This window comes from Amaranthus tricolor, chromosome 12 (genome assembly GCF_026212465.1).
Source record: "Amaranthus tricolor cultivar Red isolate AtriRed21 chromosome 12, ASM2621246v1, whole genome shotgun sequence".
Classification (NCBI taxonomy): Eukaryota; Viridiplantae; Streptophyta; class Magnoliopsida; order Caryophyllales; family Amaranthaceae; genus Amaranthus; species Amaranthus tricolor.
Genome location: NC_080058.1, coordinates 5,885,470 through 5,907,921, shown reverse-complemented (window position 1 = coordinate 5,907,921; position 22,452 = coordinate 5,885,470). Strand labels below are relative to the sequence as shown.

Genomic DNA, 22,452 nt, shown 5'->3' with positions numbered 1-22,452 from the left:
TGATAATTTTGTAATTTTTTAAACTTTAGGGGCAAATTCGTAATTTCAGGAGGTGAAAGTAACGATAAAATGAGAAAGGGTGGCAATGTTTAATAAGACCCTAGAGCAAAGTGTGCTTTAATTAAGCTCACCACAAATAGTAGCCTCGACCGTCCACAAGACCACAAACCACAACACGTCACCACATCCGATTTTAACAAACCAACTGGCCAAATACGAGGAATCCCAACATACGTTGCGACTCAACAGACCCTAACCAATTTGACCTAATCTCAAGCAGACAAACATCATACTCATAAACATGTAACGGCCCGTTTGGTACATGGTATTAGAGGGCGGTAATGGTAATAAAATTAAGTAATATAAAATTTGGTTGTTTGGATGCCTTCAATGGTAATGGATGGTAATAAAATAAGGTAATGAAATTATCAAAAAGGGCCATTTTTATTACCATCAAACAACCTGGTATTAGGCTGTAATGGTAATGAAGTATTACTGTGGTAATAAAATAACGTAATGTTGTTTCGAGTTGAAGAAAAAAAATAATGAAGAAAAAAAAAGGTAATATATGTAATTATCCAAAAAAATATTATTATTAAAAAAAGAATCATTAAATAGAATAATTTAGATACAATAATGTTTTTAGATACAAATATACAATAATAAAACTATAAGTCATTACCATTTTTTATTATTAACAATTAAATGCAATCAATGGAATATTATCTTCCATTACCATTCTTTAGTCATATACACCAAATAAAAGAATTTTCATTATCAATTCTTATATCTATTTCTTCATTACTATTATCATTACAATATTTCATTCTCGTTACTTCGTTACCATCAATCAAACTGGCCATAAATAAACAAAACTCAAAATACCATTGTCTCCGTATACAAACAAAACAACTAACCAAAAGAAAAAATAATCAAAAACTCTAAATACCAATCAACCAGTAATACTGATGAATCTTCATAGAAGAAACCCATAAATGTAGGAAATTAAATCCAATTACGCTAGTAAACAAGATAATGAAGAAGAAAGGTATACACCTGCACGCCAGTTGGTGAATGACACTAGTTTTAAATGACGTCAGTTGATCCTTCTTAAAAGAGAAAGAAAGATGGAAGCATTTCCTTATGTTCAAAGATGGCGGTTCAATGACAATTAAATTCAAAGAACGAAAAGAGTTGATTTGATTCGAAACTTCTCTAAATTTGAAAATGGAAGCTTTTCTTGAATTTAAAGATGGCGGATCAATTGAAATCAAACAAATATGAATTTTTTTTTCTGAATTTGAAACTGCAATTCAAGAACGAAGAAGAGTTCATTTGAAGCGAAGTTAGGGCAAATGGATGGGGGGTGTTCATTGATCAGTTGATTAGGGAAGGGGAAGGTACACGTTAAAGAATTGGGGAAGGGCAAGTACTGTTTCTCTCTCTTTTTTTATTGATAAATTTTTAAAAAAATTTTAATTATTTAAATTTATGAGTTTGAAATTGATTTTGATCCATTGAGATTTTATGATTTAGATGAAAATTGAGAATTTAAAATGACTATAGAACTATTGAACTGAATTTGAATGATAATATGATTTATCAAATGAAAAAGTATATTTCAAAATGAATTTACTCAAATCAAAAAGGTTTTAATAACTTGTTTGACGGACATTGGTGTGTTTATACTAAGCCTTTTTGCTGATTCTATGCTTTGTATGTTTTTCCAATGGTTTTGTTTTTAGAGTGAACCCCTATGGCACATCGACGAAAAATGGATATGCGAGCAAAAGATGAACTCGAGTTGGAGTATGACTCCCCATTTGTTTAGATTAATTGAAAGACTGTTAGTTTAGTTGTTTAGATTTAGACTATTTTACGGACGTAATTTGAACTTTGGACTTATTTCAATTTGGTTGTAATTTTCCTTTATTTTGGATAGTTAAGACTTATGTTATATTGCATTGGTTTCACCTTTAAGTAACCCCTTAATTGTGTTGGCAAAATTAAGCTTCCGCTTGATTAATACTATATTCCAATTAGTGTTTGCCTTCACGAGACGGTTACAACTAATTTGTACAATGCCTTATTCATATTGTTGTTTTAGGTTGCTTTTAACAAAATAAGAAGAGTTGTTACTTTTTGTTCTGTTAGTGTAATAATAATAAATTATACTACGTTAGAAAGAGAGAAATTGAATGTTCTGTATGATATTAGAAATTAGAAAAAGTTAAAATATATAAATGAGAATAAACGAAAGTCACATTATAATAAATTACTAAATATACATATCTCCTTCTAATTAATCAATTTTAATTTGTGGTTGATCATGTAATCAAATGATGAGAATGTTTGTTGATAACATTCTATGTGCATTATAATAAGAGGTTGACTTTTCTAATCAATGACTATATTCCTTCATTTAATACAATATAATAACAATAATAATATCAACGACTTAAATATAAATTATTGGATCGGCTAGTAATTATGAAATGTGACTAAATTTTAATAATTTGATTGACACTCAACTTTTCCCTTTATGTGGACTTTGGACCAAAATTAACGGTCATAAACAATGTTAAAACAATAATAAATTAAAATAAAAGATGCAACATAAGAACTTATGAAGAAGATCATTCATCCTAATACAACTTTCACCCATGCACATGATTGTCGTAGATAATAAATAGAAACTTCAAAAAATATTTAAACCTAAAGCAAACGATGGGTTTGAAAATTCTTTCACCTTCATTATTTTATTAATATCTTTGATTTTGGACTTTTGTTTTGCATTATAGGTTAGATTAAGAAAATAGTAGAATTATATGTGAATAAAATCCTGTATGAAAGCGGTAAAACGATTCCCGACTTTTATACTTTAGACTTAGGTTAAACATTACTACCTCTGTCGTACTCAATTTTCTTTATTTTTTATTTTAATATGTCACAGTGACCTTAACTCCAAATCTATTTTTGGATATGACTTCACCCCTTATATTCTTTATATATTATTTTTATTTCTAAATATCCCAAAACTTTAACTCACCATATCTAAAAAAATAAAAGGAAAATTCCACATGGTAGTATCAAACTTTTATGAAATGCTAGTGGTAGCACTTTTGTAAGATTTTTCCACACGGTAGCATTTAGTTTATGCCTTATCTAACTGCCGTAACATTTTCTTTTAAATTCTTATCAATTTATGTTTAATTTACTATTTTGACGTTTTTACCCTTATTAAGTGTTAGTTGTTGTCGTTATAATTTGCCCTAAACCATTTTTATGCTCTCAAATGTTTAATTTACGATTTTGACGTTTAAATTACCGTTTAATTCATCAATAATGTTTAGGGCGAATTATAAAGACAACAATCAACACTCAATAAGGGTGGAAACGTCAAAATGATGAACTAAACGAAAATTGACAAGAATTTAACGAAAAATGCTACGACAATTAAATAAGGCATAAATTGGATGTTACCATGCGAAAAAATCTTGTAAAAATGCTATCAATAACTTTCATGAAAGTTCGATGCCACGCAATGTTTCCCAAAATAAAATAAACTTTCAATAGTTTTTTTATAGTTAAAGATGGAAGAGTACATAATTAATAGAGTACTCATAGTTATAATAGGAAATTTGAAATTGGCAATCATGTAAATTCATGACAAGCAAGAATAAATAAGGTTTGTATTTCAGTAGACAAAACGTGTCTATCAAAATTACTCTTTTCTCTTAAATCTCGCTGAAGAAACTTCCGACTCTCTCAACAAACCAACCAGCATTATTCATCATTCATCATTCATCATTCATCATTCATCATCAAAGTCATCGTCTGCATCTCCTCTTTTTCTCTCTATACAATCGCAGAATCTCTCTCTTTCTTCTCTGTAATCTCCTCTTTTTCCAGCTATGGCAACGATCGGCCACAACAATCTAAATGCTAAATTGGTAGGTTTTTCCTTCCTCGATTACTCCTCCTTTTCACTTTTTTTTTTTTTTTTTTTTTTTGGCAATTCTAGGTTTTCCTCTTCCGATCTTTTTAATTTTAGTTTAATTATCAAATTTTTAGTCATTTTATTCGAATTTTTTTTGGATTCAGGTGCTTCTTGGAGATATGGGTGCTGGAAAATCTAGCGTCGTTCTTCGTTTTGTCAAAGGTCAATTCCTCGAATTTCAGGTGAATTTCTTCTTCTTTTTTTTTTTTTCTTCTGAGCTGCGAATCTTAAATGATGAATTGGTTATTAATGATTGTGTTTTTGGCCTGTTTTGTGGCGCAGGAATCAACGATCGGAGCCGCGTTTTTCTCGCAGACATTAGCGGTGAATGACGCGACAGTAAAGTTTGAGATATGGGATACTGCAGGTCAAGAGAGGTACCATAGTTTGGCTCCTATGTATTATAGAGGCGCTGCTGCTGCAATTATTGTCTACGACATTACTAGCTCGGTACAATGATAATCTCTCTTTTCACTTTTATTTATTTATTATTGTCTTGATATTGTACTAGAAAAAGAATTGGGAGAGAGTGACGAAACATTGAAGTTCAAGGGAACGCCGAAAATGGGATGTGTAAACAACATTATGATACGGATGGAGTTTTGTACTAGTACTTGATTTTGTTTTATGCTCTGTGGAAGAGAAGAAACTAAATTTGGATGTTTTTTTTTTATTGTGAATGACTATATGAAATTTAGCATGGGATTTTGAGGGCGTATATTTTGAAATATTGAACTATTTTCTCCATCTTTGTGCTGAGAATGTGTTTATTTTGGGGTTTAATTTTATGCAAGGATTATATGTACAATGTACTGGAAAAATGGAAGGGTTTAGGTGAGGGTGTTATTATGAAGTATGAAGGTGCCAGTGAGTATGTTTCACTGATTTAGTTTAGAAGCAATATATTCATTTGTATGATATATTGGAGTTAAACCACTGATGTTACTTATACGTGAATTGGGATTGGGTTTGAATTACGAGGTTAGTTAGGTGGTTTTTGAGCTGCTTTGCCTGGAAAAACTTGTATTGCTACCTTTCGTATTTGTGATGGTTCACCTACAGCGACACACTGAAGTTTGAAGTTGTTTGGAATGTGTCCTGTCTATACCTGATCCTTGGACCAGCTTTGTAGTTAAATTAGTTGATGTCTCGATAATTCTATAGACAACTATAGGCAAATGATTTTTGACACACTTATGCCCTTTTGTTCAAACAAAATAGACAACATTGGTTGAGAAGGGGGAGGTTAAGGAGTGATCTGCATAAATTAGTGAATACAACAATATGCCATTACCCCAATTAGATAGATTATTTATTTCAGAATCCTCCTGCTAAGGTTAGAAGCTTAGAACATTGAGTGCTTTTTACAGACGTTTCTAATGCTTTAGCTTTTTGTTCCATGTCTGAAATTTGTGCATGCTGGTCAAATGCTTATTCTTTGAGGTGCTGCTTTGTTTCTTGACTGGCAATGTAACTAATAAGTCTCAATGATTATTCTTTGCTGACTTATCTTTTTCTAACTTCGCCCTAGTAATCAATATATTTTTCCTAGACCCTAGTAACACTTTACCTTTTAGAAGTTTAATCCTCTTGGGGAAATTTTTATCTTTTATAATTTGTTGGCCTTTAGAAGGTTAATAGACACATGGTTATCAATATTTTATGTCAATTTTTAATTTGATTGTTGTATATTAGTACTCTCATGATTAATTTTCTTATATTATCGTTTTGGTAAATGAAATTGATCTCATGATAGCCAAGCGCCAAAACTCTATAGCTATCAAAAAATAATTGGTGCTAAGGAAACAAGACAACCTGCGCTTGGCTATAGATATTAACAGAATTAAGATGAGAAAGTCGAAACTAAGTGAATCTCATGAGAAACGTGAAATCTTTTGTGTATAGTTTTTGAAAATATTGAAATTGTTTTTATTTAAAAAATGTTATCAATTTTACTATAATAATTTTCAATGGATGCTTTTCTTAGTTCTCGTGTAATTATTTGCAAATTATTTGGTCAAATATCAATAGTTCTTTTTGGCTGATTTGAGTTTAGCTTTTTTTGGCCAACGGGTGTTACACCGTTAATTTTTGATTGATGTCTAGTTCACTTACTTTGTTTGACCAAATTAGAATTTTTTTCATAAAGATGTATCCATGGCTAAGTTGCTGAGTTCTTTAATGCAAGTGCTTGTTGTATTTAGTGCCTGTGATTGAAGACATTCTGGTGGCTGGTTTTATTTTAAATTGTTGATAAAGGATGTGCTAATCTCGATCTCTAGCTGTGATATTTTGGTGATTTTATATTGTACGGGTTATAGGGTACATTTGTTTGTTTGCTTAAATATTTTAAGTAAATTTTTCAAAACATACATGATGGCACACCTATGTGCTTTTGTGGGTACGTTGTCCATTTTGTTAGGCGTTTTTTCTCTTGATTTAATGTGATTTTTATCTTGATTTTCCCCAAACTCTCGTTTTGGAAAATCGCAACCCTTATCTTTCTGATTGCCAAAAATCTTTCAGGATTCTTTTTCTCGTGCTAAGAAGTGGGTACAGGAACTTCAAAAGCAAGGTATGTGCAGCCTGATTACACTTATTGATTTATGGTTTTGTTTATAGAATGTTTAAAATAGGCAACTATCTTTGCCCTTATCATGGTTCATGACTTCATGGTGTGTTGATGGTTTGTTATGGCAGGGAATCCAAATATGGTCATGGCACTCGCGGGGAACAAAGCTGATTTGGAAGAAAGAAGGATTGTTTCAGCTGACGTAAGTTTGATATTTGTCCAAATATTTGACTCTAGTACATGTGAATTGCGATATTATCAATTTGTTCTTTGCAAAGCATTTAAGAACGTTCCATGCCAATTTCCTTTTCCCCCTATTTTACATTAAACTCTTAAGATAATTCCAAAATGGACACAGGAGATGGGAGTTGACTTTTATTTAACATATACACAGTTTTGGAAACCTTGCATGACGTTTTTATGTGCAAAAACTATTTGCACGCTTTTGAATTGACATGTATGGTATGACTTTTTCAAAAAATATGTCCCAGCTCATTTTTGCATGCGTTGCATTATCTTCAATCCTCATCTCCTCCCATTGACACTTATCTTGATTTATATTTGGTTGGAGTTGGAGATGTGTACCTCAAATTGAAGTGTCGTGCTAAGCTCTCTAACGCTTGTCGGATTGTAAATGTCCAACATGGCTATGAAAAAATTTTCACGCTGCAGCTTGAAGCAAAATTGATCATGATGGTATTCAATTCATATATGATCTTGGTCTTGTGAACTGTGTCAGAAGTATGGCTAATTTGTGACTTATAGCATCAAATATGGTTCCTCTGGAGACTGTTATTTGTATGGCATTGTCATGCATGACAACCCATCTTTGTTGTAAGTGACAACCCCCCCCCCCCCCCCCCCCCCCCTCTCTTTCCGTGACTGAATGTAATGAGTTGATTTCCGGTTGTGTTTTAGCTTGGAAAGCTGTTAATAAATTGGCTTCCACTCTCAGATTTTTGCTACTCTATAAGTTCTGTATAATTCCTACCTCCTACAAATGTAGCACCTTTATATCTTAGGTTCTCCTATTGCATTGTCATTGTGCGTGCATGTGCGTGTGGACTGTTATATAGTAAAGGGTGAATGTCAGGTACTGGTATGGGTACATAATACATATCCAAGTGTCAAAGTATTAAAGCTTTAAGATTTAATTCATATGCAAGATGGATACCTAGGTTCTGGTTTTTGTGCTTAAGTGACTGGTGTTGACTGTCAAAATACTCTTCTGTTGTGCCAAAAAAAATTCCTTTCATTCTATTTTTCTTCTAATTTTCTCTTAACCGACATGCCCATGTTCGAAGAAATGAAAAAATTATATGGTCGTGGACTGCAATACGTAGGATGATTTAATAGTGCAAAAGCTGTTTTTTTTACTTTACTGTTTCAGTCTGCTGGTCTTTCCATTTCATCTAAATTACCTTCGCATGAGACTAAAACATGAGAATTCCTGTTTTAAAATGGTTGAGTGTGATATTTGGACACATTGAAGTTGGACATGATTATTCAAGTCTGTGCAACATTTGTTTTTAAATTGAGATTTGCTAATTGCAATTGTGTTTGATGATTTTGCAGGAAGCACGTATGTATGCTGAAGAGAATGGTCTTTTCTTTATGGAAACATCGGCAAAAACAGCTCAGAATGTTAATGAGATATTCTATGAAATAGGTGTGTGACAAATTGTTTATACTTGTTAGCTATTCTGTTTGTTAGGGGATCTGAATGTGCATTCCATTTTGGTAAAGTGGAATTATGCCGTTAGATATTATTTCCTTTGCTTTTAATTGGTTGCAACCAAAGAAGTGGTGGAAAGGAATAGTGGGGGCAAGTGGGGAGAGAAGAAATGTGAGGGAGAAGTTGGAAGAGTTTAGAAAAAGTGAGAACCTAAATTGGGGCGGGATAGTCAAAACAGAAACATTGAAACAAATATGATGTTTCTCAAAATGACAAATGTTGCAACAAATTAGAACATAAGTATTTATTGCATTGCCATAATTATTTTAATAATAGGGTTTGGCATCATTAAATAAAGTTAAATGTTGAGAGTTGTGGTAGAGTGAGGACTGAGGAGATAATAAGTTTTAACCATAGAAAATAAAAAGTATATGTGGGTATGGAGAAGAAAATAGCTGGAAAACGTAGAGCAATGGATGGACAACAAGTTCAAAATCCTTGCTAGATATGATTTTGTCTGCATCTTACACACTAATGTTTTAGATAGTTGTGGATAGTACAATGATCTGGAAATGCAAGATCATTACATCACTAGATATTTGATATGGATCATTAGCTTTACAATGGATTTTGAATTTATCATTTTGCAAATTCCTGTTATGTAACCTGCCATTTAAAATTATGGAGTAACAATTATCGTAACATTTTCATCATACCTTAAAAATATTCATTAGGTTCTTAAAGGTTATTTATAAGCTTAAATTTAAATATACTTTATGTTTTAAAAAACTTGAATTACTACGATAAATACATTATTTTTCAAGTTAACAATTAACATTCCAATGTCCATGATACGTGTCAACACTGAGCCCGCGTTACTGCAATCACGTTCATCCTCGATTTTCATCTGTTACTATCAATATTTCTGGGGAAAGGTGTTCGCATCTTACATTATGATTTATTGGTTATATGGCTGTGGAACAATTTGTTGAGGAATCCTTTGTTGATTGAAGCACGTGTCAAAATATTTGAGAAATAGCTTTAGAATATGTGAGGTTAAATGTAAAGCCGGTTAGGATTTATTAGTCCCCTTTGAATATTTCCCATGAGTATACACAGACCTGATAGTTTTAGGGTTTTAGCCCCCAAGGCTTTTGTAAGGCTGTCTTCTGCTTGCGTTTTACATCCCTAGTCTTCTATAGAGTTCATCAGTACATTAATGTATATGCAGTAATTTTATTTGCTGTTCATCTTGTATATTCTCTATCACCTGTTTTATCATTGTTAAACCATGGTTCCCAGACCTATTTATCTTTGTATCCTTCCCCAGGAAGTTCAGAAACTGACCTTCAACATAATTTTGGTATCATTATTCATGAAGAAATTTATACTTCTCCCTTTATTCATGTACAAATTTATGCTTCTCCCTCCTATTCTAATCAAATGTCACTTTTGAGTTGGCATCAATTTTAAGAAAAAAGGGAGATACCATATGGGAAGAATGAGTAATGGAAAAGTTGATAATTTAATGACAATTGTGTAAATAGTTAGATCCCACGAGGGCATAAGTAAGAACAAAAGGTCACCAGATAAGGAATCAAGACATTTGATGTGCAGTGAGACAAGTGATTGGAATAACGAGGAAGTACTAGTCTTGATTCTATAATTTTGCCTTTTAAAAGTTATTTCTTTGCCATTCATTGCTAACATGAAGTTTCACCTGTAAATCAGCTAAAAGATTACCAAGGGCCCAACCGGCACAGAATTCAGCTGGAATGGTTCTTGTTGACCGACAAGGGGATGGTGCCAAGTCTTCAACATGCTGTTCTTAAGCATTATGCAGAGTTATTACATGTATGTTTGATCTTACATTGAAGTTGTACTATATTACAGCTGATGCCTATAATTGCTTTTTGAAACGTGATGCTCCCTGTAGAATTTCCTTATGGCGACAATTCCTGTAGAGATGGCATCTGCCATTTGATTTATATTTGTTTACTTGCATTGTAGTTTCAGCAATCAAGCTGTAAATGAAGTGAGTGTTTTGGTTGATCAGGAAAAGTGTTTCAGAATAGGAGAGATCAGAGATGCCAAGAACTCCAGCGCTGTTACGACGCAAATCATGAATATATATTCGTGGGTGTTACATCTTTGGATCTTAGAAAATTGTAAAGTGGTGTGTAACTTTGCTTACTGAAGCTTATTTTTACTACTGCTTGAGCTCAAATATATTATGCTTGTTTTTGTATTATGTTGTCAGAAATTGCTGCAAGTATATATTGTTCGTTTTATAAGTTTATGGTTTATTATTAGAGATATTCAAAACTTGATTTTGCACCGTTGATGCGAGAAAGAATCATTGAGACCCATGAATGCTCAAATCGGAGTGAAAATGGATCTGGGAACAAATGCCAATCGAAATGCAAAGAGTATTTTAGAATTGCATCTTAAAGTGCTTGTTTTGAACACAATCCTAATTGATTGAGAATTGAATTCGGATATTTATGGCTGAATGAGAATTCGAAATGATCTTTCTTGAGTTGTGATCAAAAACAGTTCAATTTGAATTAATTTTGAACCAAAGCAAAATTTCATGACCTGAAAGTAAAAGTAGGTTCTAATTTTAACTATCCAAATTAAATATATCATGAATATATGCTTTATAGAGATAGTAAAAGTGATTGCAGAACTGGGTATTATTTTAATTGGAGTAAATATTACTTTTTTTGGATAAGGTTTTGAATTTGATTTTCATTTAACTTTTTATTTTATTTTATCCTGTAATATAAAAAAATAAATCTAAAACTTTATTTTCAAGTTTCTAAGCATTTTACAAAAACCAAAACTGAACACTTGGGTTGTAATTCTATAGATGGTACATATTTTAAATTTTAATTGTACATACCAAACACTTTGTTTTCAACTATAATACTACATATCAAATAGAGCTTCTATATGTTAAATAATTAATAATGCTTTCTATCAAAATATATTTTTTTTTTCATTTTCAAAAATAAACTAAGTAGATAATCACAATTAATATAGCATTTGTAGCATTTTAACCTATATTTTTGCACAATATTACATTGCTCAACTATTTAAGCTAATAAGGTGATAAGTATACTCAATTCTACTCTATACACCAACCATATAAAAAAAATCTACTCAAAACTCAAAATTTAATCTCAATATAAAAAAGAAAATTTTCTTTTTTATTATAAAGTAGGTTGAGGGAGGACTGGGGAGTGAAAGTAGGTCGACTTTACGACATGAATAGCGGCTCAAAGCCCCATAATTTTAAGGGCACCAAAAAATTAATATATCCGATGTTTGAATTAAATATTAAAATATAATATAATATAATTAGCAATATACGTAAGTCTTTGTATCATCTATGTCGATTTATTTTTGGCTAATAGGTAGTGTTTGATTTATTTTTTCCATTGATAATATTCAATTAACTAATTAGTGTTGTAGTGCTATCATTATTCTATTGTATTTTCTTCTTTAATCAAATTAATTGAATAAATCAAAGCTTTTTAATAAAATAAAAATATTAGTTTATTATTTTCACATAAAAAAAATACACATTTGTACTCAAAAGGCTCATATTTAGCTTTCACTTAAGGCCCTCAAAAGTTCGAAAACAACCCTGAGTATCGAGTGAAGATTAGGTGAGAATCGAACTCAAAACCTTATTTAAAAAATAGTATCTGCTTTCCAATAGAGACAAAATTTGATTCTAGCAATAGATTATATATTGGTTAGTATTTTATTTGCATTTGTTTGGTATTGATGTGTTGAGTGAAACATTAATTTAGGCTTAAATCGCTAATTAAGTGTTCCCCAACTAATGTTGGCATCATTGAAAAGACAAGAGATGGAATTAAGCTTCACAAATCCGACAAGCTTAAGTGTACAAATTCACAAGATGTAACTTTGCTTAGAAAAAGTTAGTTATGATTATTGGTTCACATCATCAAACCAAATTACCAACTAATTATGATGATTAATGATGAAATTAGAAACAAATAAGACATTTCATTAGTCATAAATGTCACTAGCTTTGTATTAATTACCTTAATTATGTTGTATATATGCCAACTTCTTGACATATGATTTGAGTGTTCTCGGAGATTATCTTTAGGTTTGGTTTGGTACAATTCCTTTAAATTAAGTTTATCGAGCATGTTTTATTTATGGTAAGTATTACTTTTTTATAACTAATGTAATTTTTTTTTATTTCACTTTATTTTTGTTAGTGATAACAAAGATATTTATGGTTAACTCTTTGTTGTAAATATTATCTGCAATTTCAAATAAATAAAAAATACACTGTACCTATAATTTATAAGTTATTTAATAATATTAGGTAATGAAATAAAAACAATTTAATTGTGAAAATTTATTATTATTTGTCTAACCCATGTTCTTTTTAAAATATACTCCAACTCATTGTGTTCTCAACTAACTAATATATTTTCTTATTTTCTAAACTAACATATTTTGGTTACAAAAATAATTCAACTGTGTCATAGTAAATACACAATAACATTATTCAAACGCGATACATATATATATATATATATATATATAATTATAATGTGGGTCTCAAAACTAAAATAGACAAAATAACTCAAAAAAATAGAAACTCTTGGGAATCAAATGTACATTGATACTAAACAAGTTAATAAAGGAACTAGGTAAACTAAGATAGACTATAGGCGTGAAGCTGTAGTTATGGAGTGATTTTCATGATGTCGATTACTCCAATTTACCGATTTTTTGGCTATAACCCTCAACAAATTCTTTTGTGGTTTACCAGACTCGGTCCTGGGTAACTTGTCCAAAAATATAATCCTACTAGGTAACATGTAGGATGTTAAGTTACTCCTACAATGTATCAACACCTCTTGCTCGGTCAAATTCTCGTTAGTCTTCTTAACCACAAACGCGCATGGGGTTTCACCCCAATGCGAATGAGGCATTGCAACAACAGCTACTTCCAACACGTTAGGATGTTTAGATATCACGTTTTCGACTTCCACACTACTGATATTCTCACCACCTGATATAATCACATCTTTTAGCCTGTCTTTAATTTCTATATATCCATCTGGGTGTATCACACCAACATCACCTGTATGAAACCATCCACCTTCAAAAGCCTTAGAAGTTTCCTTCTCGTTTTTTAAGTATCCCTTCATCATGCCACTTCCTCGAATCACAATCTCACCTGTTGTTGATCCGTTATGAGGCACAGGTTTATGTGTCTTGACGTCCCTCACATCAATATCTTCCATGCTAAGGACACTCACCCCTTGACGCGCTTTCAACTCTGCTTTTTCCTCGCGGGGTAATGGATCCCATCTTGTTTGCCACTCGCACACTAAAGCAGGCCCGGTAGCCTCTGTTAGTCCATAAGCGTGCACAATATGGAACCCGAGATCCTCCATCTCTTGTACCAACACAGCAGGCGGAGGGGCACCACCCGTTAGGATTTGGACTCGTGACCTAATCTGCACTCGTTCCTCTGGTTTGGCCTGACGAATGATATTGAACACGACAGGTGCACAACACATGTGTGTAACCCCATGTAAAGCAATGCTCCGATAAATCTCTGACGCAGTTGTTTTGCGAATACAAACATTAGTCCCTCCGCGAGCTGCTATCCCCCAAGTGAATGTCCACCCGTTGCAATGAAACATCGGTAATGACCACAAATAAACAGGTTCAGTCCCCATTTCCCAACCTAGAAGCATACTTAGAGTACTAAGATACGCCCCACGATGACTATACACGACTCCTTTTGGTGCAGAAGTCGTGCCAGAAGTGTAGTTCAAAGTAATCGGATCCCATTCATCAACCAATTTAACACCTGCGAAACCAGGATTCCCCAATTCGATCATTTGTTCATATTCAACCATATTATAGCTTCGTTTGCGATTTAATCTTACAGGGTAATCGACATCCATAACAGGAAGGGAGGACTCGGCCACCAAATCATGATTGCTATTCATCATTAGTTGCTCGTATTTGAAATCACCTTGCTTGATTTCAGATCCATTGTTGTTTATAGGATACCCTATTTCATTTATCAGGATCATAGTGGGTAGAATCGCTTGTTTGTTTTCGGTTTTTAGTAGGCGCAATGCTTGGCAAGCTTTTGGAATGAACTCATAGTCCACAAATAGAAACTTGGCCTCTGAATGAGTAAGAATAGTCTTGATTGTTTCAGCATTAAGCATACTATTGATTGTGTTTAGCACACCTCCAGCCATTGGTACTGCAAAATGCATCTCATATACTGCTGGTATGTTCGGAGCTAATACTGATACCTGTTATCAATAACATCAATAATGCTCAGATCAGTATCATATGATTCGCTAATTGCCACGTATATAGAATACTTGCAACGTATATAGAACGAGTGAGTAGTGACAATTGACGGATTCCGTTTCAAAATACTTGCAACGTTTGACTTTTCACGCAGTTTAATAGAATAATTCAATTCTTAACATCTATAATTATGAATAATAAAAATTGTAAAAATTTGATATTTATAATCTTTGCAATGAGAGGAATCAAATAAGATACCACTAATCTATATTTTAAGTTATAGATTAAAAACTAAGTAAAAATTTAAGACTTATGAAAAATGGTGCAACATTTATGGAGAAAGTTAATTATGAACTTGGTCTAAACTATTTCGGTGTATATCAACTTAAAAGGTACAAAAATAATTTGTTTTTTTTATTTGATATGTAACATCAAGTATAATTATTGAAAAAATTATATTATTTTAAATTAGTCTATATTAAAATAGGGTCCATATAAGTGCTGGGCTTTAACGCATGTCCTTCAGCTCGTGCCTTTCAATTATTTCATAGCACACACTAAAATGAAAAATAAGGTTATTCTAATGTCACCGACTAAGTACAGATACTAAAAGATTAATATATTAATATAATAATATTATTCAAAAAAAATCCTCCATAATAATATAATAATAATCCACTATAATATAATAAGTTAATAACCCACATCATAAATCCAAATCAGGGAAAAGAAATTAATATTTAAACACAAATTCTTATTTAAGACTGTTTTAACTCGAGCTAAATAGTCTATAAATTCTTGTGTGAATTAAACGTTTCACTATCAGACGTTCTAATACATGGGTTAAATAACTACCAATATAATTATTAGCATATGTGCTCCTTATTTTACAATCATTTTACTAAAAGATAATCTCTCATAAAAATAACTCTACACCAATCTATTGTATTTCAATAAAATATCTACCACTTCATTTTTTTTACCAGATCTACCCATTCTTTTAAAATCCCATGTGAACTAGAAACTGGTTAATAATATAATTAGAAGTAATTAATATCTATTGTCCATCTATATCTTGGTAATTATCCACTTATGTAAGTTTAGATAATATGTTTTTCGGAAATATAGATTTGATTCTCGCTTTTGTATTAAAGGATTCTTTGATTGTACTTTTTTTATGGATATGAATTATTGTCTTTCTTTCTTTCTTAGATCCTGATCATAGTTCTTATGAGTGGGATATAGTGAGTATGATGATGATGGTATTATTTCTTTTTACAATAGATAAAAAAAAGAGTTCTCAATATCAGCTTAATCTTTTGATTGAATTATTTCCTTAACATGGTATTAGAAGCCAATGTGACAAGAGATCACACGTTCGAATCTCAATAACTCTTTATTTAAAATGGAATATTTAACGTCAAATAAGACGTCAACATATTTATCCCAAAGGGCTCTCATGGAAACATGTTAGAGTATAATTAAGATATTATGAGGCCTCAACCATTAATTTACGACAAAAATCGTAACAAAATCGATGAAGTGATTCAAAATATAAAATGCAACAAAATCAAAAAACAACTACGTTTGAAGAGAGAATGAAGCTAACCACATGATTCTTGGCAAGGCCAAGGGAAATGAGGGACGAAGCGAGACGACAACAGCGATCATAAGTTTGTTTCCAAGTGAACCTGGCATCACCATAAATAATAGAAGTCCGGTCTGCATAAAACTTTGCTGCTCTTTTCACAAACGTAATTGGTGTTAGTGCTGCATAATTTGCATCACACTTATTTAAACTCTCCATTTTTATTAATTTTCACAAGTGAAAGAAATTTAAGACACAAAAAATATATATATATATATATATATATATGTAAATGTAATGGGTATTGGCTAAGCATGCACTATGAAAACATGCTAAGAGCCTAAGCATCTGTGCTCATATATATAGAATCTTTCAAGGCGGGTCGGGCTGGGTTGAGTTGGGTCGGGCTGGACTTAGACTTCTCCAAGTCTATTTAACGACTGAAGAAAAAAAATGTGGAAATAGGCATTGAAATTACTTTCATGTTTACCAAATAGTTTCGTTTCAAACAGTTTGTTTAGTCATTTTTTCATTGACTTTTCTGTTGCACGTTTGAAGTATTTTACATTCACCAACTTTCATGTCTTATTTAATCGAAGTAAAAGTGATATATATAGATATGATGTATGGTATTTGTGTACATCAACCTAATAATAGTAAGTACTTACTTTGTTTTCATGTTCTTTTTAAATAGAATTACGAATTTTAATGTCAAATTTTGATTATGATTTTTCATTGATCTATATGAAAAAACATATTTATGTGAGATCTTGATAGAATTTTTTCTCAATATAGAAGTATATTTTCTAAATATCAACTTTTTAAAATTTTTTAAAACTCACAAATAAAATTATTTGACCTCAAAATTTGCATTTGTAAATATTCACTTATCACTCTTAATTTGTATTTTATTGTTAATCTATAAGCTGAAATATAGTCATGTCAAATCTTATTTGATTCGTCTCAATACAAGGATTATTAATATCAACTTTTATAATATATAATTATAAACAATAAGAGATATTAAAGACTAAAATGTTGCATCGGCAAATGTGAAAAATTAAATGAAATTAATGGGTTGAATAGAAGGTAATAATCCCTTCGTTCCTTAATGAAGTTCCCATAAGAAATGTAAACAAAAATTAAGAAAAATAGAATCTTTAGATTGTGAAGATATTATTTTACTGAATAATAAAATTGATAGAGAGAAAAGTGGGGACCACAAATATTAAAAAATATTAAAAGGATAGTTAATGGAAAAAATATAGGGACAACAACTAATTAAAAAATATTTTTATAAAGTTAGTGAAAAACATGTGGGGATCATAAGGAAAATAAAAATGTTAAAATGAAGTTAGTGGAAGATATATGAGGACCATAAACATTATTAAAATATTAAAATGAAGATGAATAAGGTTATTTTTATCCAAAATTTTTGATATAAATGGAAAAATTCCTTATAAGAACAACAAATAAAACACATTAAAAATAGAAAGTAAGAACTTCTTTTAAAGAATGAAGGGAGGACATTTTAAGATTAGTACATACTTTAGTAGTACTTTCTTTTTTTTTTTTACTTGCATCCAATAACACTTTCGAACTACTTATCAATGTCAATTAATTTTCATACTGTAATTAATCTATATGTTAAGATAGTCATATGAAAACTTGTTAAAATCATTTTAATGTCAATTCTATTGATTTATAATTTGGAGTATATTATTTATGTGCGTAATTAAAAATATTAATAATTGAATTAGTGTTTTAAACGAGTCCTTAAACAATTTCATGTGAATAGTGCTGATTGTTTCTGGTCATAAATCCCAAGTCCTAAGCCAAATGATTTTATTTCCTGCAACACTTGTTATTGGGGCCAAATAATTGTAGCTGCAAATGTGAGATAATATTTTGAATCTGTACTCTTCTTCCCTTTCTCTCATTAATTTTGCCCCCATGATAATTAGGAAAAAAAAAATAAAAAAGTGGATAAAATAATATTTTTTCTATTCTTAAGAAAAGTTTCCATTAAGAATTTTCATGAGAATTAAGAAAAATAAAATTTTTTAGATAGTGAATAAACTGAATATATTACTTTATTAAATAATAAATTTGATAAAGGAAAATGAGCATCACAATTCACAAATATCAAAATACATTTAAAGAAAGTCAATGAAAAAAATTATGAGAACCACAACTAATTTGGCGGAAACATGTGAGAACCATAAACAATATAAAAATGCTAAAATAAAATTAATGGAAGATATCTAAGACCATATGCATTATTAAAATATTAAAATGAGGATATGTAAAGCTAATTTTGTCTTAAATTTGTGATATAACAGAAAGATTTTTTATGGAAGAATAACAAATAAAACACCTTAAAATTACAAACAGAAACTTTTTTAAAGAATAAAGAAAGTATTTTATAAAAAATGTGAGAATTATAAATTAAATTTGTGAATAAAAATTAAATAAAAAGTGTGGATTATGATTCCCTTAGAAACTCGATCCTTAAATTTCGCCACCCTTTTCATTTTATCGCCACCCCTCTCCAAATGAAATTACGAATTTGCCCCTGATTTTTAAAAAATTACAATTTTACCACTCATTTCAAATTTCTTATTTATAATAATAATAATAATAATAATAATAATAATAATAATTATTATTATTATTATTATTATTATTATTATTATATCAATAACAATAATAATAATAATTAACTTTTTTATATTCTTCAAAAAGAATATAAATAAAATTAATAATAATAATATTATTATTATTATTATTTTCCAAAAAGAAAAAAAAAAAAATTGAGTCGCACAAAATTGGGCGATTGAACCGGGGTCCAGTCGCCCAGAACGGGGCGATTGAACCATGGTTCAGTCGCCCAGAACCGGGCGACCGGTTCAGTCACCCAATTTTGAGCGACTCAATTTTTTTTTTTTTTTTTTTTGCTTTTTGAAAAATAATAATAATAATACTAATACTAACAATAATAACTTATAAATTAATGTGGCCTATTAGCTTAGTTGGTTAGAGTGTTGTACTAATAACATAAAGGTCACAGGTTCGAGACCTGCATAAGTCATTATTTAATAATTATTAATTTTTTTATGACCTTTATGTTATTAGTACAACGCTCTAACCAACTAAACTAATAGGCCACATTAATCTATAAATTATTATTATTAGTATTAGTATTATTATTATTATTTTCCAAAAAGCAAAAAAAAAAAAAAAAAAAAATTGAGTCGCCCAAAATTGGGCGACTGAACCATGGTTCAATCGCCCAATTTTGGGCAACTCAATTTTTTTTTTTTTAATTATTAATTTTAATTTTATTATTATTATTATTATTATTATTATTATTATTATTATTATTATTACTGTTATTATTATTAATTTTATTTATATTCTTTTTTAAGAATATAAAAAGTTTTTTATTATTATTATTATTATTATTATTATTATTATAAATAAGAAATTTGTAAGGAGTGGCAATTTTGTAATTTTTTAAACTTCAAGGGCAAATACGTAATTTTGTAAAAAGTGGTGGCGATAAAATGAAAAAGGATGGTGAAATTTAGTAACTCCCATTAGAAATTGAAATGTTTGGAATTTAGTAGTTGGAGCGAATATCTGATAATGATTTCATCCTGCACCAAAAGTACTCACCACAATTAAATGGACACTTGGCACTTAAATATTAAGATTATAGATTTCCTACTGTCGATACGTCATTGTCTGTGCTTTTATTTTTGCAAGATAAAAGAAAATTAAAATGAAAGTTTTTTTTGTTTTGTATAGTAAAATTAAATGATAAAAGTTTAAAAAATAAGTTAAATATATGGATGAAAAATATAAAAATGTGTGGCATAATTACTTATACAATAATTCTTATGAAAGATAGTCTCTTAATGAAATGTTATCTTTATCACCCCATTTTAAATACCATTAGATTAAAAAAATTCTGCTTATTTATGTCTAAAAGATGGACAAAATAAAAAAAAAATAGTAAAACTTTTTTAAAATATAGCATTCAATTGAACTTTTCAATAATTCAAGCCTATTTTTTATCTAGGGAGGATCAAAATCATCGTATTTTTAAATGAAACACCTACTTTAAGTCTTACAATATCTACTTTAGTACTTATTAACAATTACTTTTTGATTTTAAAACACCAAATTTGGATGTTAAAACATCTAGTTTAAGTTTAACAATACCTTATTTTAGTACTTGTAACACCTACTTTGAATCTTGAAACACTTAGTTTGAGTCTAAAATACCTATTTTAGTTATTATAATGCCTATTTTTAACTTAAGACATTTTTTTAATTTGTAAAATGCCTACTTTAAAATTTAAAACATTATTTTTCATTTTTAATCTTATACACCAAATTTTATCATTTGTTTCATCACATCTTTCATCATCTTTTTAATCTAATGGATAATAATAACATAAATAATCATTATCAACTTTTATTGTCGACTTTTATCTACCAAATAAAAAATTTAAAAATTTAAAATTATCAGATAGAAAATAAAATATTTATCCACCGCTTAAAAAAACCAAAAACACATAAACATGATACACCACATGACATTTTTCCCCATGTGGCTAAAAGCTGGATTCTCATCATTGCTTAAAGGATTATTTCTATCAATACTTTTCATGTAGTGCTTCTGTGGCCAACTCTCGAATAAAATAATATGAATAAAAATAATATAAAAATAATAATACTACTCTTCTAAATGTGAACACGAGTTAGGTAGAACAAATGTTGGATTCATGTTTGGAAGTGCAAATTGCAATGAAGGTTGAGCATTTGAAATCGAAATTTATTTCATTTGAAAATTTAAAATTAATTTAAATTTATTATTTAAAAAATTAAAAATTTTAATATTTGGATTTAGATTAAATTTCACAACTAATTTAAAGTAGTTAAAATTGAGAATTTAAAAATAATTACTCAAATCTTATTATTCTCAAATTCTTCATTTATGATTTTATAATTGAAATTCATAATTTAAAATAAAATACTTGTTTAAGTTCCCATTAACTATAAACTTAGACTATAATTTTCAACTAGTCTTTAAATAATTTGCAAGTTTCTTTTGTTTAACTTAATGATATTGCTTGACCTATCTATTTTAACTTTTTTTTTTATTTAATTTAAAAAATTAAAAAAAAATCTTACTTTAATTTTAAATGGTTTGAATGAAAATTTTCAACATTGATTAATCTCTATAAAGCTCAACTTCAAGTCTTTAGTCTTGAGAATCAGATATTAACTCACTTAAATCAATTGTATCACTTTCAATAGTACGTCATAATTTATAAAATCAATTCTCATTTACCTAATTATTTATTTTGGCATTTCCCATCGTTCAACATATCACCTTCATGTCTTTAACCATGTTGATGTGATATGTTGAAAGACAAAAATCTTCAAATTAAATTAATAAAATATTTAAAATATATTAGTCAAATTATAAATTTGAAAATTTGAATGTGATTTCTTTAATTAATAAAATTAAAGAGTAATTTATTTACAGGTCACATCATAGTGTATAAAACAAATTCTAATGTCTTAACTATTAGTGTAAACTTTTAATTGTATTCGTTTTATGATATAGTGTCCATAGCCATAGTCATAGCCATAGTGAAATCTTTATGCCCGCATTTTAAATTGAAATATTAAGCATCATCTATAAAAAAAGTTAAGTATTATATTCTTATTATTGTGTAAGAAGACATGATAAAATATAATACGTATTATATATTCTAAAATTTTAACAATAAACTTAAGTTTTTTATTGAGCTGATTTAGTTACGTAGCATGTAAAATGCTCAATGAGATTCTATAGATAGGAAATGATATTTAGTCCATTTGAATTTGTAGAATCAAATAGAATTAGTCAAAATGCATGGAATCCGTCAAGTGTGTACATAAAAGTCTTTGTTTCTTTCTACTTTATTAAGTACCAATTCGTCGTATCCCTGCAAGACACTGAACTTTCGCTAATAAATAAACTTTATTGTTATAGACCGTTTATTTATTTATTTACTTTTTTATTTAAATAATGGGACTTCTTGACTTCATTTTTTCAAAGTACGGTAGTTGTTAAAATAGTTATGTAAAGTAATCCCACCACTTTACATTTATTTTTTTTAATTTAATTTATTACACTTAATTAGATATCTTAAATTTTTTTGGCAATATTTTCTATTACTCTTTTAATATTATTCATAAATTAACTTTTTTCATCTTAT

The 22,452-nt window shown here is 29.6% G+C and overlaps 2 protein-coding genes across 4 annotated transcripts; one reads left to right on the top strand and one right to left on the bottom strand.

The window, feature by feature from the left end:
* The first annotated feature begins 3,600 nt into the window (after positions 1 to 3,600).
* On the top strand, positions 3,601 to 10,776 carry LOC130828332 (ras-related protein RHN1). Of its 3 annotated transcripts, none has more exons than XM_057694260.1 (8): positions 3,601 to 3,953; positions 4,105 to 4,182; positions 4,283 to 4,450; positions 6,527 to 6,575; positions 6,701 to 6,774; positions 8,148 to 8,241; positions 9,979 to 10,101; positions 10,304 to 10,776. In XM_057694260.1, exons 1-7 carry the CDS (start codon positions 3,915 to 3,917, stop codon positions 10,077 to 10,079), a joined length of 603 nt encoding a protein of 200 aa, XP_057550243.1. In that variant the 5' UTR covers positions 3,601 to 3,914; the 3' UTR covers positions 10,080 to 10,101; positions 10,304 to 10,776. The 3 variants fall into 3 exon arrangements, with proteins under 3 accessions (XP_057550243.1, XP_057550244.1, XP_057550245.1); XM_057694261.1 differs by having other exon boundaries at positions 10,258 to 10,776; XM_057694262.1 differs by having other exon boundaries at positions 3,706 to 3,953; positions 10,264 to 10,776.
* A 1,967-nt stretch (positions 10,777 to 12,743) lies between these two features.
* On the bottom strand, positions 12,744 to 16,488 carry LOC130828331 (trans-cinnamate:CoA ligase, peroxisomal-like). Its single transcript, XM_057694259.1, has 2 exons — positions 16,196 to 16,488; positions 12,744 to 14,585 (listed from the first exon to the last, which is right to left on the bottom strand). Exons 1-2 carry the CDS (start codon positions 16,391 to 16,393, stop codon positions 12,966 to 12,968), a joined length of 1,818 nt encoding a protein of 605 aa, XP_057550242.1. The 5' UTR covers positions 16,394 to 16,488; the 3' UTR covers positions 12,744 to 12,965.
* Positions 16,489 to 22,452: the final 5,964 nt, after the last annotated feature.